Source organism: Castanea sativa, chromosome 3 (genome assembly GCF_040712315.1).
Source record: "Castanea sativa cultivar Marrone di Chiusa Pesio chromosome 3, ASM4071231v1".
Lineage (NCBI taxonomy): Eukaryota > Viridiplantae > Streptophyta > Magnoliopsida > Fagales > Fagaceae > Castanea > Castanea sativa.
The window spans coordinates 10,985,560-11,000,764 of NC_134015.1; the positions used below are offsets into that span (position 1 = coordinate 10,985,560).

Here is a 15,205-nt window from a genome sequence, read left to right on the forward strand (position 1 = left end):
TTTCGGCTCAATTCAAAATCAAGAAGTACTACTATTTTCCAGAATCTAATTTTCTTCTAAAGTAGTACATGTTCCTACATATTAATTCCGAACCATGCAAGCAATAATAACATTTTCTATAATTCATTTGATGCAGATACACAAGAAAAAAGCATCAAGTCCCTTATTGAAAATTTTGTGCTTGTCGGTAATGGACAAACTCATCTCCTGGAGCAAGACCAAAATGCATATGGTCCTAATAATGGGCCTCAAACACTAATTCCCTTTGAGGAACAAGAAAAAATTGCACATAACCCTAACAGAAGGCATAGCACTATCTCAACTAGGGATGCTTATGACCAGGAAAGGAGTGTAATGGCAATGCATCTTGAGATGGGACCCTTTCCTGTAAATTTGGGGTTTAATATGAACAAAAGTGAGAAAATTCCATTGGAGCATGAGCATTTCTTGCTCCCTACCAAATCAAAAGGTACTTCCCTTTAGTAGAAAGTTCTTTGTTTAAGAAGCTCAAGTTACTTTATATAAGTTCCTATATATTGAAACATTTACAGCAGCTTATATTGTTTAGTTGATGCAGCTCTGCAGGAAGAAAGAAGTGATGCCCATGTTTCGGAACCAAAGTGTATCAGTAGTGATGGACAAGCCCTAATTTTAATGCAAGAGCAGAGAGCACATAGTCCTAACAGCAGGCACAATACTCTAGTTCCCTACCAGGGGAAAGACCGTAATGCACATGATCCTACCAACATACATGGCACACTAGTTCCCTATCAAGGGCCATTTGAGCCTACCAAAAAACGGCAACAACTTGTTAAAGTTGACCTTGATGCAGAGACAATGAGAGTTTGGAAGCAGCTAATGGATAGCAGTTCTAGTGATGGTGAAACAAAAGCAGATGAGGAAAAGGAAAAATGGTGGAATGAAGAAAGGAATGTGTTCCGTGGACGGGTTGATGCATTTGTTTCCCGCATGCATCAAATCCAAGGTATGTTCTTGCTACTTTTTGTTATCCTCAACCGGTCAGATACTTGAAATTCCCTAAGAGGATAACTATGTCATATGAAGTTTAATAGTTAGGGAGAAGAGTAGTTAATGCATTTGTGACATTCTTGAATTTTTTTTTTTGGGTGTGGTGGGATTTGAAACATAATACAAGAGCCCTATCATTGAAGATTTCTTTTAAATTGGACAAAACCTCTCCTTTTTTTCCAAAAAAAGACCATCACTCTTGTTGTTGCTGCAGTGATGTACACACATCGAAAGGGTATTAAAGGTTTGATAAATAAGCACTCCCCAATGCAGTGCTGTTCATGACACAACAAATTTGGTATACATCAATAATTAATGTACCTCACCCTTTGACCACTCATACAAATTTCTTTAGATGCACAATAGTCAGTGGCCTGAACAAATTAGTGGTACACTGGTACTGTTTGATCCTACAGCAAGAACAACATCCACTTTTAAGTGAAAGTATTTAACTTAAAGTCTAAATAAGCACTTAATGATTTTTCTTCACTGCGGAAGCAACCAATTTGATCAGGAAGAGATTTTCCAAACAAGAGGTTGATCTGTATGTGTGTGTATGTGCATGTTAAACAAGGTAATCTTCTCTTCTTTGCTTTTTCTGTCACATTCTGATTAATTCTGATAGACTGATACAAGAAAAAGAGAGTAAAGAATGAAGTGTTCTGTAAAATCCTTCACTATTATTGTAACAGAAAATAAAATGAATCAGTATACGAATTGATATACAAATGGACTAATAGTCATAAATTCTACAGGGGATAGACGCTTCAAACCATGGAAAGGTTCAGTTGTGGACTCTGTGGTTGGAGTTTTTTTAACACAGAATGTGTCAGACCACCTTTCAAGGTAAAATAAAAAGATTCTTTTTCATATGAATTGATACAATTTAATAAGTAGTAGAAGGATGCTATTTTAACTTCTGTTTTCTACAGTTCTGCCTACATTTCACTTGCCTCTAAGTTCCCATCAAGTGACCAGAAAGCAAGCAATGAAAATCTGCTGAAAGTTGATAGTATAGAATATGTTGTGCCAGCATTTGATTCAGAAGGTAATGAGCTGTTTGTCCCAAAAACTGAACTTGATATGAGTTATGGATTGGATAATGGAGCCAAGCTCTTGGCTGCTAGGGCAGATGGGGCAAACTTGGAAGGAACTCAAGACAAGGGGCCTGTCAAAGATGCAGATGCACCTTGTAAATCTGAAGACTCTTTTAGAATGCAAACCACTGATGGAAGCCAGCTGTCATATTCCTGCGGATCCATACCAGATCTTGGAATGATATATACACCCTTCAGCATGGGAAGTTCCAAGGATTTTTCAGAGCCTCTACAGTCTGAAAAAACCACCTTGTTGCAGAAATCATGTAGTAACAAAAGCAATATATTGTCAAGTAATGAGAACACTGAAAATGAATATACAGAACCAAGAGGAATGGATGATGAAATTAGAAACTTATGCGACAGAATAAATGACCTGGCACTTAACCAAGGTGCCAATGCATCTGAAATTTCCTTTTTCCCTTTAGATGTAGAAGTGGATCATCTGAAAATCTTGGAGGACTGCAAGACCGGGAGTGTAGACCACATGAGCAAAAACCCGACTCTTATGGAAGATTCCTGCTCTGAAGTTGTAGTTCAGCAGAAGATGCCATCAAAAACACAAGAAGCAGCTGAAGTTGTATCATGTACATTTGATAAGCCTTTTTTGCCCCCAGGGTGCAACTCACAAGGTGATTGTGGGATAGAAAAAGGTCCACATGCTAAAAATTGTCATGAAGGAGGAAGAACAAACTTTCAAACAGAAAAGACAGCTGTTAATGAGCTTGAAAGCTTGGTTGATGAAATGGTAGGAAAGATGCAGCCAACCAGTGATGCCAATTCCTTGAATAAGAAAAGGAGAAAAGGGAAAAATACAAACTCAAAAGAAATATCTTCTTCTGGCATGGCGTTTGAGGAGACAAAGAAAACTACTCGTAAAGTGAAGAATAAAAAGGTTGAAAAGGAAGAAGAAATTGATTGGGATGAACTAAGGAGAACCTATTCCACTACTGAACCAAGAAGCAGAAATCACATGGATTCTGTGGACTGGGAGGCAGTTAGATGTGCAGAAAATAGCGAGATTGCCACAGCCATCAAAGATCGTGGCCAGCAAAACATTATTGCGGGACGAATTAAGGTATTGAAAAAGTTTATATTAAGAATACTAAATTTAGCAATGAGACCTCAAGGTATTCATCATATGTGAAATCTTTTTCATGATAGTTATAATTGCGTACTTTTGCAGGACTTCCTTAACAGAGTGGTTACACTACATAAAAGCATTGACCTTGAATGGTTAAGAAATGTGCCACCTGATTTAGCAAAGTAAGCCCACAATGATGTTCCAATCCATTACATAGGATTCTATCTTGTGGAAACATTTAATAAAATCTTTAGATCATCACTATAATCTGATAATAATTGTATTGAATTTGAAATGTGGTAATCTACATCATGTATTCTATAGGAAATACCTTTTGGAAGTAAATGGACTGGGGTTGAAAAGTGTGGAGTGCGTACGACTTTTAGCACTTCAGAATATTGCCTTCCCAGTAAGTATTGCATTGAATATACTCATTATTTGTCTTCTAAATAAAGTTTGAGTGGACACAAAATAAAATTTTCTTTTTAATAAGGTGGATACAAATGTTGGTCGGATAGCAGTGCGTCTAGGATGGGTCCCCCTCCAACCATTGCCTGAAGAACTCCAAATACATCTTCTAGAACAGTAAGTGGCATGTACAGAAGAGCTGCACCATTAATATTTTCATTCAAGATAAAACTTTTAATTCTTTTTTTTTGGGCATAGGTACCCACTTATGGATACCATTCAGAAATATCTATGGCCACGACTGTGTAATCTTGATCAACCAACATTGTAATTCTCAACTTTTCTCTAAACAATTATCTCTTTGTGTTTCAAATATATGCCAAATTTCTATATAACAGCATAATATCTGTGAATTAACCAAAAAAATTACATGATATATCATTTGTTATAGGTATGAACTACACTATCAACTGATAACCTTTGGAAAGGTACATTATTGTACTCTTCTTCAAATAAGTCATTAAAGCATCAAAATGATTTCCTCACTTTGGATTTTTTAACAAGATGCGAATTGGTGACCACATTCTTCAAAATTCTTACAGGTTTTCTGCACAAAGAGAAAACCAAATTGCATTGCTTGTCCAATGAAGGGAGAATGCAAACACTTTGCGAGCGCATTTGCAAGGTCTGAACACATTTACTTCTCAACATGTCAAAATTAAACTATGATGCACATCTACATAGAAATATGTAAAGCTAAAAGAAAGAGATCATTGGGTGTTGAATAAGTCACCTGGATGATCTTAGTCATAAATATAATATTCCATGAATCAAGAATAACATAACATGCTCATGCAAGATATCTATGATATGAACACTAAAAAAGGATACTTGGATTAAAAGGTGTTCTTAGGTTTTAAATTTAAAGAAATAATAATTGAAATCATTAATATTTTCCTACCTTTATATCCATTAGATTCCTACGGAGACAGGGTTTGACTGCTACATTTGCACATGCAGAGAGTTACAATAGTTTCTCTCTAAATTCACTCACTTACATATATAGATGGAATATTTATGAATCACATCTAATGTACCATATGCAGTGCAAGGCGTGCCCTACCAGCACCAGCAGAGAAAAGTATAGTAACTTCAATGATTCCCAGTACAGCAGAAAACTGTAATTTAGTTACCAACCCAACATCGCTACTTCTTGAGCCCAACCAACTTCAAGCATCAGAAAATCAAACAAAGAACCGTGAACCTATCATTGAAGAGCCAGCATCACCAGAGCCTGAATCTACACCTATCATTGAAGAACCAACATCACCAGAGCCTGAATATATTGAATTAACAGAAAGGGACATTGAAGATTTCTCTCAGGATGATCCTGATGAAATTCTTACAATCAACCTCAGTGGTAAAAAGTTCACAGCACATCAGAATCTGGATGAGAATACCATGTCGAGAGCTTTAGTTGCTTTAACTGCAGAAGCTGCTTTCATCCGCATGCCCAAACTGAAGAATGTTAGCCGCTTAAGGACAGAGCACCAAGTGTAAGTAGATATCTTCATGTTCACATTATCATACAACAAATAAAGAAAATATGAACTCGGCACCTTTCTCTTTTAAAACTTATATATATATATATATATATATATATATATATATATATATATCTATATGGAACATGGAACCTTGTCCTAGCTCATGGTGCAAATTTAGATATGTATGAATTGGGAATGTGTCAATCTAATGACATCAATTGGATTGTCAAATAAAGTCAAAACCAATGAAACCCCACTACTTATTAAGTGAGGTTACATTGAATTTGTGGTAGTCACATTGTCTAAGGAAATTAGAATCATGGATAAATGGTTAATTTCACAATTTCCTAACAACTTAAGTTTTTTGGACAGATGGAAATTTTTCATGAGATTAGGTGATCTTGAGTTTGAACTCATCTCCACACTACCTCACATTTAAAAATAAAATAAACGTGTTAGGCCCCATTTATTAAGGGAAAATCTAGGCCCGCATGTAGGGGGGAGGTGTTTGAAGAACAAAATTTGGCTCTAAACATGTTTGGAGCTATCTTTTCCAACCCATTACAATGACGATTTAAGACTATTCATGTGTATTATTTAAACAAGTCATATGACACATTAACAAAGTCATGTGATTGAAATTACATATGAATGGTCTCTTCAATCACCATATAGTGTGTTGGAAAAAGATAGTTTCAAACATGTTTGAAGCCAAACTTTTTTCAGTGTTAGAATCATGGTTAAATGATTAAATTCACTAGCTTAAGTTTTGAGGGGTAAGTGGTAATTTATCAATTGAAATTCCAAATAGGTATACGTTCAACATAGTATTTTTCTAAGTGATCTAATCTCTATAATTGTGGTGATTCTGGGAGTGAGATGAAATTGTCAATCTGAAATAAGGTATTTCATGAACCTTTTAGAATTGATCATCTTTCTTCACTGATGTTGTTGACTCCAACTTTATCTCATCCCTTGAGATAAAGTTGTGCACTTTAATTGCGTAATAGAGTATGAGGAGGCCCTATGAGAAAAATGTTGAAGAAACAACTATCCAATAAATTTTTACTCTTAAACATGCTAATATTGATTTCAGTTTGCAAAAGCTAGGCTGAGAATTTGGTACATTTATTATATTTTCTTGTTGATGAATAATTAATTACCATATTATAGCAATGGATGATACTTACCAAAAAAATATTATAGCAATGGATGAAACGCTACCCAATGCATGCTAACTAATATCTATTTTTTTGCAGGTATGTAATTCCGGATTTTCATCCACTTCTTAAAGGAGTAAGTTAGCTCACCTTCTACATTGTAAGAGCTAGTATTGGCATATATGTAATTAACCTTCTTTTCTATGATTTTTCAGCTCGATAGACGAGTAAATGATGATCCATGCCCATACCTTCTTGCCATATGGACACCAGGTACAAGATAACATAGAGAAAACAATACCGTACTGCACTGAACAATCAAACACTTCACCTATATGACATACACAATACATGATACTCATGCTTAATTTTTCTCTTTCTTTCTTTTTTTTTTTTTTCTGAAAAAAAGAAGTGGTTAATGGCCTCAAATAACATATTTCCATTTGTCTACATTGAAGATCTGCAAGTCAAAATTCAAGAGACACTAATGACTTTCTCAAGATGTAATATGTCATAATTCCATATGCATGCTAATTAAATTAGTTGCAACAATGTTTCATTTCAGGTGAAACTGCCAATTCATTTGAACCACCGAAGAAAAGATGCAATTCCCAGGATGGAGAACTCTGCAATGAGAAAACATGCTTTTCTTGCAACAGTATTCGAGAACAGAACTCCAACACAATTCGCGGAACAATTTTGGTAAGTTAAAATCCTAACCCATGCACAAATCCTAATTTCCATAGCTACAATTAAATATGGTTGACTATTATTGGTAAGATATGACCAACAAACCAATCCAACAGATACCTTGTCAAACGGCAATGAGAGGGAGCTTTCCACTGAATGGAACATACTTTCAAGTTAATGAGGTGAAATTATTCAAAAACTCTTTGCTTCCTTAGTCAGTGTTTTTCATCTTATAAGATTATGGGCATTCTCAAGCTGAAAACCCCCTTGCAGGTATTTGCTGATGATGAATCAAGCCAAAACCCAATAAATGTTCCTAGGGAATTGATATGGCATCTAGAAAGGCGAACTGCATACTTTGCAACTTCAGCAACAACAATACTTAGAGGTAAACAAGCATTACAAAAATTGAGCTCAACAATATAAGGTCAAATTAATGTCTCACACATTCCTTGTTTTTGGGGGGGTATAAACAGGTTTATCAATAGATGAAATTCGGACTTGCTTTATCAGAGGTATGACTCAGTGATCAAAGACTGCTTCAGTTTTAATATTAGCTAATTGCTTTCAATATAACAAAGAAATTACAGAATTTATGAAATGCTACCCATGGGAAGACACTATGCCCCTCAATATGCATAACTGTGATTGAAAGCACTATTGAAACTGTTTTGACTCATAAGCAAGGTCCAACTAACTGAAAAACTATGAGAATTTTAGATTTATTCAAAAAAGAAAAAAGAAAAAAAGAAAAACCTAACTGGAAAGTATTCAGCACACAAAAATTATGACATGCTTGCAAATGAGGCCAGTATCCCATATAACCAATGCACATATTTAACTTAAGGAAATATGTTTCACTTAAGGACACAATAGGAGCCCATATCACTCAAGAATAGCCTCAAAATTTATGAATCTGGATAAGCTTAATCAGCCATTGAAATCATAATAGTAAATCTTTGTGCACTTTATAGTCTTGTTTTTTTTGGAGAGAGAGAGACTTGATATTGTTCCGAGGCCACTTAGCAGTTTGAGCTATTTGTCTCATTTTGGTTTCTAGATCTTTTAGCTTTTAGTTAAAGTTTTGATTTTCTTTTTTTGTTGGGGTCGTTGGTCCATTTTGTACAACCAATTGTCATGTAGGGAGTTCAACAGAAAAAGCACATGGGATGTTAGTAGATAGGTTTAGATTTGGTGATATCTTTTTTAAAAAAAGCTTTAGGCACAAGGAGAGATTGGAACTCCGTCGTATCCATTTTTTTGTCAAAGTATTTTCCTCTCAGGAGCTGCTGCTCCACCTAGCTGGATTTTGTTTTTTTTTTTTTTTTTGAAGTATGAAAGTTAGAAGAGTGAGTTTTAAGGAGCTGATCCCATTGTCTATTACAACAGTCCCTCCATAGTTAAATGTCAACATGAGAGGCCAAAACTACATATAATCCAATAAGTTTTCCATGTATTATTTGGTTTGGAACAGTAACTTATTGTATCCACAGTAATTTGCTAGTTCAAGTCTCCCCTACCCATTGTAGAAATAAAAATAATCTCGTCAATGGTATGAACCTTTCAATGCCTACAATGAAATGGGTTCTGTTAAAGGTTCTCCAAATAGTATAGATTTATATTTGCATATATTTTAAACACATAACCAAGATTTTAATAATATTTTTACAAGGTTCTCTCTTATTTCATTCACTTCAAAATATGTTATATCAGTACAATGCACCTTTCTTTTTCTTTTCTATTCAAGTTTTATTCCCTTTTTTTGGTTGCAGTGGGGGACTTGGATATACTGGCACCTCTGGACATTTTTAAGTAATTATTTAGTTATGAAAAAAATAAAAATTAAAAAGAACATCTATATGCATACACCAAATACCTAACTTAAAGAAAAAGAAAATAAAAAACTAAGTAACTTTGCAAGTGTGGATGAGCACCAAAGACAGCTATTATAAAAGAAGTTTAATAAATTACTCAAAGAGACCACCAAGAAAATTAAAATTGCAAATATGTATCTATTATATAGACTTTCATATTGTAACTAAAAACTTATAAAGTTCTTTCAAAGAAAGAAGGAAGCTAAATAAAGAGAAGGAATTAATGTATACTTTTTGTCTAATGATACCATTTGAAATTAAGAACTTTCTGAAATATAATTAATCACTGATTTGCAGGGTTTATTTGTGTGAGAGGATTTGACCGAAAAACAAGGGCTCCAAGACCTCTGGCGAAAAGATTCCACCGTTCAACAAGCATGATGGGAAAGTCAAAAACAGAGGAGTAGGAGTTGACTGCAAAACCAGCCAAAGGTATGCCTTAATATGAATTTTGAATTTGATCTTGATTGATCCACATCCAATATGATATGCTAAGGTGATAAAAAGGCGATATTTGGCTGTTACTAAATCTGCACATACACTCCATGCTGTGACTGCTTCAATTTGTACTCAGTACATGCATGATGCACTGATAATCCATCTGGAATTATAATTAGCTTTCTTTTCATTTATGTCTCTTCCTTGAGGAGACTTGTGATATGATATAATGCTTAGAAATCTTTAATAAATCATAAATGTCTTCTCTGTAGGATTGCAATATTGACACCTGCTTGCCAGAGGCCCCTAGATTGTATTACAGACAATTTCAACCATCAACATCTATGGTGCCAGTTTGTGAATCATTGTTGATTATTTTTTTTTTTTTGATAACTCAATTGTTGGGGGAGGGAGGATTTGAACTTTAGACATCTTAGTTGAAACATTAAGCGGTGTCAATTGAGTTACAAGGCTCTTGGCATTTATTGATGATGTTCATGTTGTTCATTATACATCTCTGCCCTGTAAGCTAAATTCAGTTTCTTTAATATGTATAGATTCTCATTGTTTGCTGACAGAACTCTCATTTGTACACATTTACACTTGTATGTTGCAAAGATGAGGAAATGGACAGCACACAGACATTTACTAACATGATGCTTCAAAATGTGATGTCTCAAAAGGTGGTAGATAACTAGATATAGTTGCCTCATTGGAAATGGAGAGTTTGTTGTAGTGAGAAGGGTGAGATTTGGGGGTTGTTCCTCTTTGTATCATGTCGACAGTTTGGCATGCCTTCAACGATAAAGAGCTAACCAGAAATTCTTGGAAGAGCATTCTGTTGTGCTCTTGATACGAATAGCTTTGAGCTTTTGGAAATTTACATTGTGATTCTTTCCTAGATTTCATGGGTTTTATGAATTCTCGAATGAAAATTTCTGTAAGAAACTATGTATAATGTATAGCTTCAGTTAGGAGTCTTCAGACTAAGCAGCTTTTTAATTTTAGTTTTTTTGCTTTTCTATATTTTTTGAGTGGGGGTTTTTCTCAGAGGTTTATTAAAAAAAAATGGTGAGCATTTTAGAAATTTTCATAATCCAGAAATGTCATAGTAATGATAATAATCAAAATGGTCATCCATTACTTAAAGGTTGGCTGTGAGTGCCTGGCTTTATATTTGAAACCGGTAAGCTTAATTTCCAACACGAACGTTAGTGTCCGATATTATTACATAGGAGTAGGATCAAAGTTGTCAATATTGTACTGGAGGTCATTTCAGTTAGCTAGAGAAACGATATATATACATATATTTTTCATCCCTAATGAAGGCTAAAATTAACCCCATTAATTTGATACTCGACGTATATCCAAGTAGGGATGGAGGCACACAAGCATTTCCTGATTTCTTAATGCTGTAATTTTTTAGCTGCTTCAGTTAAGTTAAAGATGTTAAAATCTATCTAAGCTCCAGTAAATATTATTAATAAGGATAATGTTATAAAGAAATTTTTTTCGAAATACCAGATCAGCCCCAACAATACATAAAAGGAGTACAAGTCCAAAGTAAGTAATGAACCTGCATAGGTAGATTTCCCATAGAAGCTAATATATCGCCAATCACCACATTTTATTTGGTTCTATGTAGATGGTGCATAACTGAAACTTGCCAAAGGTTCCGAAAGCCTACAGTCCAAGCTAGGATTAAACCTTCCCTCACGGCCCAAAGAAACTTGCCACTCTCTTATCATGGTGAACACTATGAACCTTAGCTCATCATCAACAAGAGCAAAAATGGATGTCACATTATATGAAATCTAAAATCTCTTTTTTTAGGCTGACTATATATAATGTGATCACAGAGTAACCCAACAGAAATATATCCTCAAAACTTAAAGTGATTCTATGAAATCTAAACAGGAGCACTTATGTGAAAGAGTCCACCCTTGACACCAATCTACAATGATTCCAACTAAGGATTTGATCTTTCCATATCTTTAAAAGTGCATATATTTCATTTCCTCCACAATATTCACATCAGGCATAACAGAGTACAATTCCAAATGTCCGTTGAATGCTTCCCAAACCAAATCCTCCACCTCCACCCAATCAAGAGACTTGGGCAACACCCAATAGATCCGAGAAGTTCTAAATTCTAAAATCCACAAAACGAATCCCACATCACTAAACTGCTTTCCCTTTCTTTAATTTTCAATAGATAGACCAATTGAAAAGTAAATTCTGTCAAACGTACCTATATTCACAAGAAGACCTCTAAGGATTAGTGTACAAACTATACCAAAATTAAAAGCCCAACCCTAAACATAATATGCCTCAATCAAAAGGCCTAACATCAACATTAGAAAAGAATAATATGATAACCAAAATCATGAACGTATTATTCTGTAGTCTTTCCACCCATGATAACGAGCTCGTTTCTCCCACAATGCAGAAAGCTTGCACTCCTCTATTAGTTCTCTTTCAGCCCTTTCCCTTCTTCGCAAGTTTCAATTCCAGCATTGCACTTTTCTGCTGTCATTCCAGCCATGATTACGAGCTCGTTTCTCCCACAATGCAGAAAGCTTGCGCTCCTCTATGAGTTCTCTTTCAGCCTTTTCCCTTCCTTCTTCACAAGTTTCCATACCAACATTGCACTTTTCTGCCTCCTTTTGATAGTGTGACAAGGTTTTTGTAGCATCAAGTATTAAAACCTTGGTGTGTGCAATAGTTTCATTAGCAACATCTTTCTGTAAATTTAGCTCCTCTGACAGTAAATCTACTAAATCCTTCTTCAATTCCTTATTCATCTCGGGATTATTTTTACCACAGTCTGCACATAAAGAATATTATGATCAAACAATATACAGAAGAAAACTTGCTACATAATCATGTTTGAATGTTGCAAATTGATCTGAGGTTACAGAAGGCATGTATCAAGCAAATGTATAAATGCACCTATGAGCTTCTTTTTTTTTTTCATGCTTTATCCATTTTTTAAAGTAAAACTTGTCCTTTTAGGTTCCAGTTAAATCTCTTGCAATTAACCTCCTTAAGTTTCATGGAAAACCACAATTTCTCAGGTTAGGGATTTCCTTACAAAATTCAGTTTTTCAATCATAGATCATAAACTCTATACGGACATTTCAAAGAAAACAAGTTGAGTTCTTAAGCAACTAAACATTCCATCTAAATATCAATGGCAGAAAGCCAAGGCTTTTTACAAATTGTTCTTAAATTTCCACCATTTGACTCCAATGTTGAATGAAGGATTAACCATATCTCAGGTGTGCATTGCTTTCCAGAAGACTGCTGGTTTACTGAGTTTAATATGGTAAAAAAAAACTAATAAAGGTCAAAATTAGTATATTTAAATCATTACTTTTCAAACAAAAAACATTAAAAGCCTTTAAATTACTTTTTTTTAGTACAATTTATAAATAAATATCCACCGTGCACCCTTGGTGCGGTGGTCACTCCACAAATATAAATAGTTGTGGGATGTGGGGGGCAAGGGCCGGGGTTCAAGTCTCTAGGAGGGAGCTTCACACACATATACACTTAGATTAGGCTAGACTAGAAATTCTATCTTGTATCAAAATAAATAAATAAATAAACATTAATGTATCAGAAAAATTTTAAATCTTTGGATGCTTAAAAAATTTCTACACAAAGCTTCAGACTGCCAGAAAAGAAGCAAATACAGCTCTTAATTACAGTCCCTAGCTAAATGTACTCCTTTTTTTCCCTTTATATATATATATATATATATATATATATTCAATTAAAATCTCTAGCTATATACAGTTTCTAATTGCCCTTCCTTTTACATCTGCAGTAAATCACATTACTATTTCATTTCTTCCTAGAAATAAGTTCATCAGCACCCTATTCTCAAAAGCACCGAATTAATCTCCCACTAGATACAAAGCTGAAGTGTTTACAAGTTTTAGTGGTTCCTAACTGCCAGATCCACATGATCCCATCCCAATACTGCGCTACCAATAAAAATTAACAACAAAAACAGAAGCAAGACACATGAACTGACCTGAAAATGAGCTGTTGAGAACATCTGCAAGAAGATAAAGAACAAAACAGTGCATTAAAAGAAGTGACATCGAAATATAACAAATATCAGAAAGCTCAAAGATAGACACAAAACAAATGTTGAGGCTTAGGAAATTATTAACAAACCTATCAGTCAAGTCACCCATATCCCTTATTCTAAACTTGCAAACCATAGCAGAAACAACAACATAGCCATTCCAAATGTATCTGGATGCCTAATTTGACTCCTAGCTTAATCATGTCAAAACAGTCATACAAATTATACATTTTCCTCAAGCATCCTGCTCTTCAAAATTGTATAATCTTGATTTACACTTACATACTTCAATAAATCAATAGCAAATCAGTTTGAGTGGGGCTACTTTTCCACATTCAAATAGAGAAGAGACAAATATCAAAGAAACAAAAATGTTAAGAATTAATTGCCCATTAAATGCTAACCCAAATATAAGTGATATACACAATGCTTTCCCATCCAGTTGATGTGGCTTATTCCTCACCATTACAATCAAAAACAAAACAAGCATCATTTCTACTCTATTAACTTACAAACAATGCTATAGTAATTTTTCAATGTTGGAACATAATCTCAACAAAGTAGACAGACCTAAATTTCCAAACTGACCAATGTTTCTATACTATCAGAAAATTTTGAATGGTCTCTGCTGAAAACTGAACCTCACCTAAAGATATGGAGTGGAAATTGTCTAAAGAGCAATCACAAACGCGGCATGGAGGACATAAAGAAGTATCAACAGTTGAATTCTCCTTAAAGAGATATGGTCCAACTATGCACCAAAACAAACTCCAAAATGAGCAAATCAACACCACCTTCAAAAGAACATGAGCATGCTCTGCTGCTAAATAAGCCATATATTCCCCTTACTACTGTGAATTTTTTAGAAGAAGAAAAAAAAAGATTTAAAATTTGAAGAATGCTCAAATTAGAAACAAGGTACCCATTTCAAGATGACTGTAGCACAATCATTGAAGTACTGGGTGTGTCTTCTAAAAAGTGTGTGATTGTCATGTTTTAGCAAAAATAAAGAAGACCCAAAAGTCAGGTATCAGATACCCATTTCAAGTCTCGGGTCAAAGACGCAGAGTTTTACTATAAAAATTCAATGATTGAAGGCACTTTTTTAACTTCAACTAGAATTTATATACGTGTGAAACTGTGAAAGGTACTCTCTTTCTTTGTTTTTCAGGGTAAATAAAGGTGACCCAGATCCCGAAAAAGTGTAAAGATTGGATTTTTCTTGGATTTGCAAAATGCGGGTTGAATTTGAGAGAGAGGGTAAGAGAGATTATGAACTGCATAATTATTGGATAACTCAATAAAGGAAGGCAGTCTCTGTAGAGCATAGCAGTTAGACAAAACTTCAGCGGATTATGAACTGCATAATTATTGGATAACTCAATCCAATCACAGTTCTTAAAATTCTATCGGAAAGATAAAATTTCATCTCTTACTTTTAAAAAAAAAAAAAAACTTTATCAATTAAGCGATACACACCTTTCATTTAATGAATCAAATTTATCACATTATCAAAATTTAACAAAAGGCTAGTTTTATTATTATTATTTGAAGTGAAGATAGTTATAAAATAATAAACGTTATGTGTCTATTTAAATTTAAATTCTCGTTGTTAGTTTCAGTGTTAAACTAATAAAGTTTCTTGTTGTTGAACCGTGATCATACTAAGGTGGGGTTTAGATAGCTGAAAAGCAGCGCGTTTTGCGTATGCGTTTCCTCTGGTTTTTTGTTTTTTTTTAGCCATGATTTTTTACTTTTTTGTCAATGCATTGTTCACCT

At 34.4% G+C, this 15,205-nt stretch overlaps 1 protein-coding gene across 1 annotated transcript; it reads right to left on the reverse strand.

Annotated features, from left to right (window-relative positions):
- Positions 1 to 11,480: 11,480 nt before the first annotated feature.
- Positions 11,481 to 14,445, reverse strand: LOC142627645 (uncharacterized). The gene is made up of 3 exons (XM_075801523.1): positions 14,073 to 14,445; positions 13,370 to 13,393; positions 11,481 to 12,154 (listed from the first exon to the last, which is right to left on the reverse strand). The coding sequence occupies exons 1-3, from the start codon at positions 14,260 to 14,262 to the stop codon at positions 11,832 to 11,834; spliced, it is 537 nt and encodes a 178-aa protein (XP_075657638.1). The 5' UTR covers positions 14,263 to 14,445; the 3' UTR covers positions 11,481 to 11,831.
- Between the last annotated feature and the right edge of the window lie 760 nt (positions 14,446 to 15,205).

Bases quoted from the DNA above. Each gene is read 5' to 3' on its own strand.
- LOC142627645 (XM_075801523.1), bottom strand. From the start codon at position 14,262: ATGGCTTATTTAGCAGCAGAGCATGCTCATGTTCTTTTGAAGGTGGTG. The intron at 13,394-14,072 runs GTGAGGTTCAGT...ATCTTCTTGCAG, and splicing joins TTTCCACTCCATATCTTTAG to ATGTTCTCAACAGCTCATTT. The intron at 12,155-13,369 runs GTCAGTTCATGT...CTTTATGTGCAG, and splicing joins TCTCAACAGCTCATTTTCAG to ACTGTGGTAAAAATAATCCC.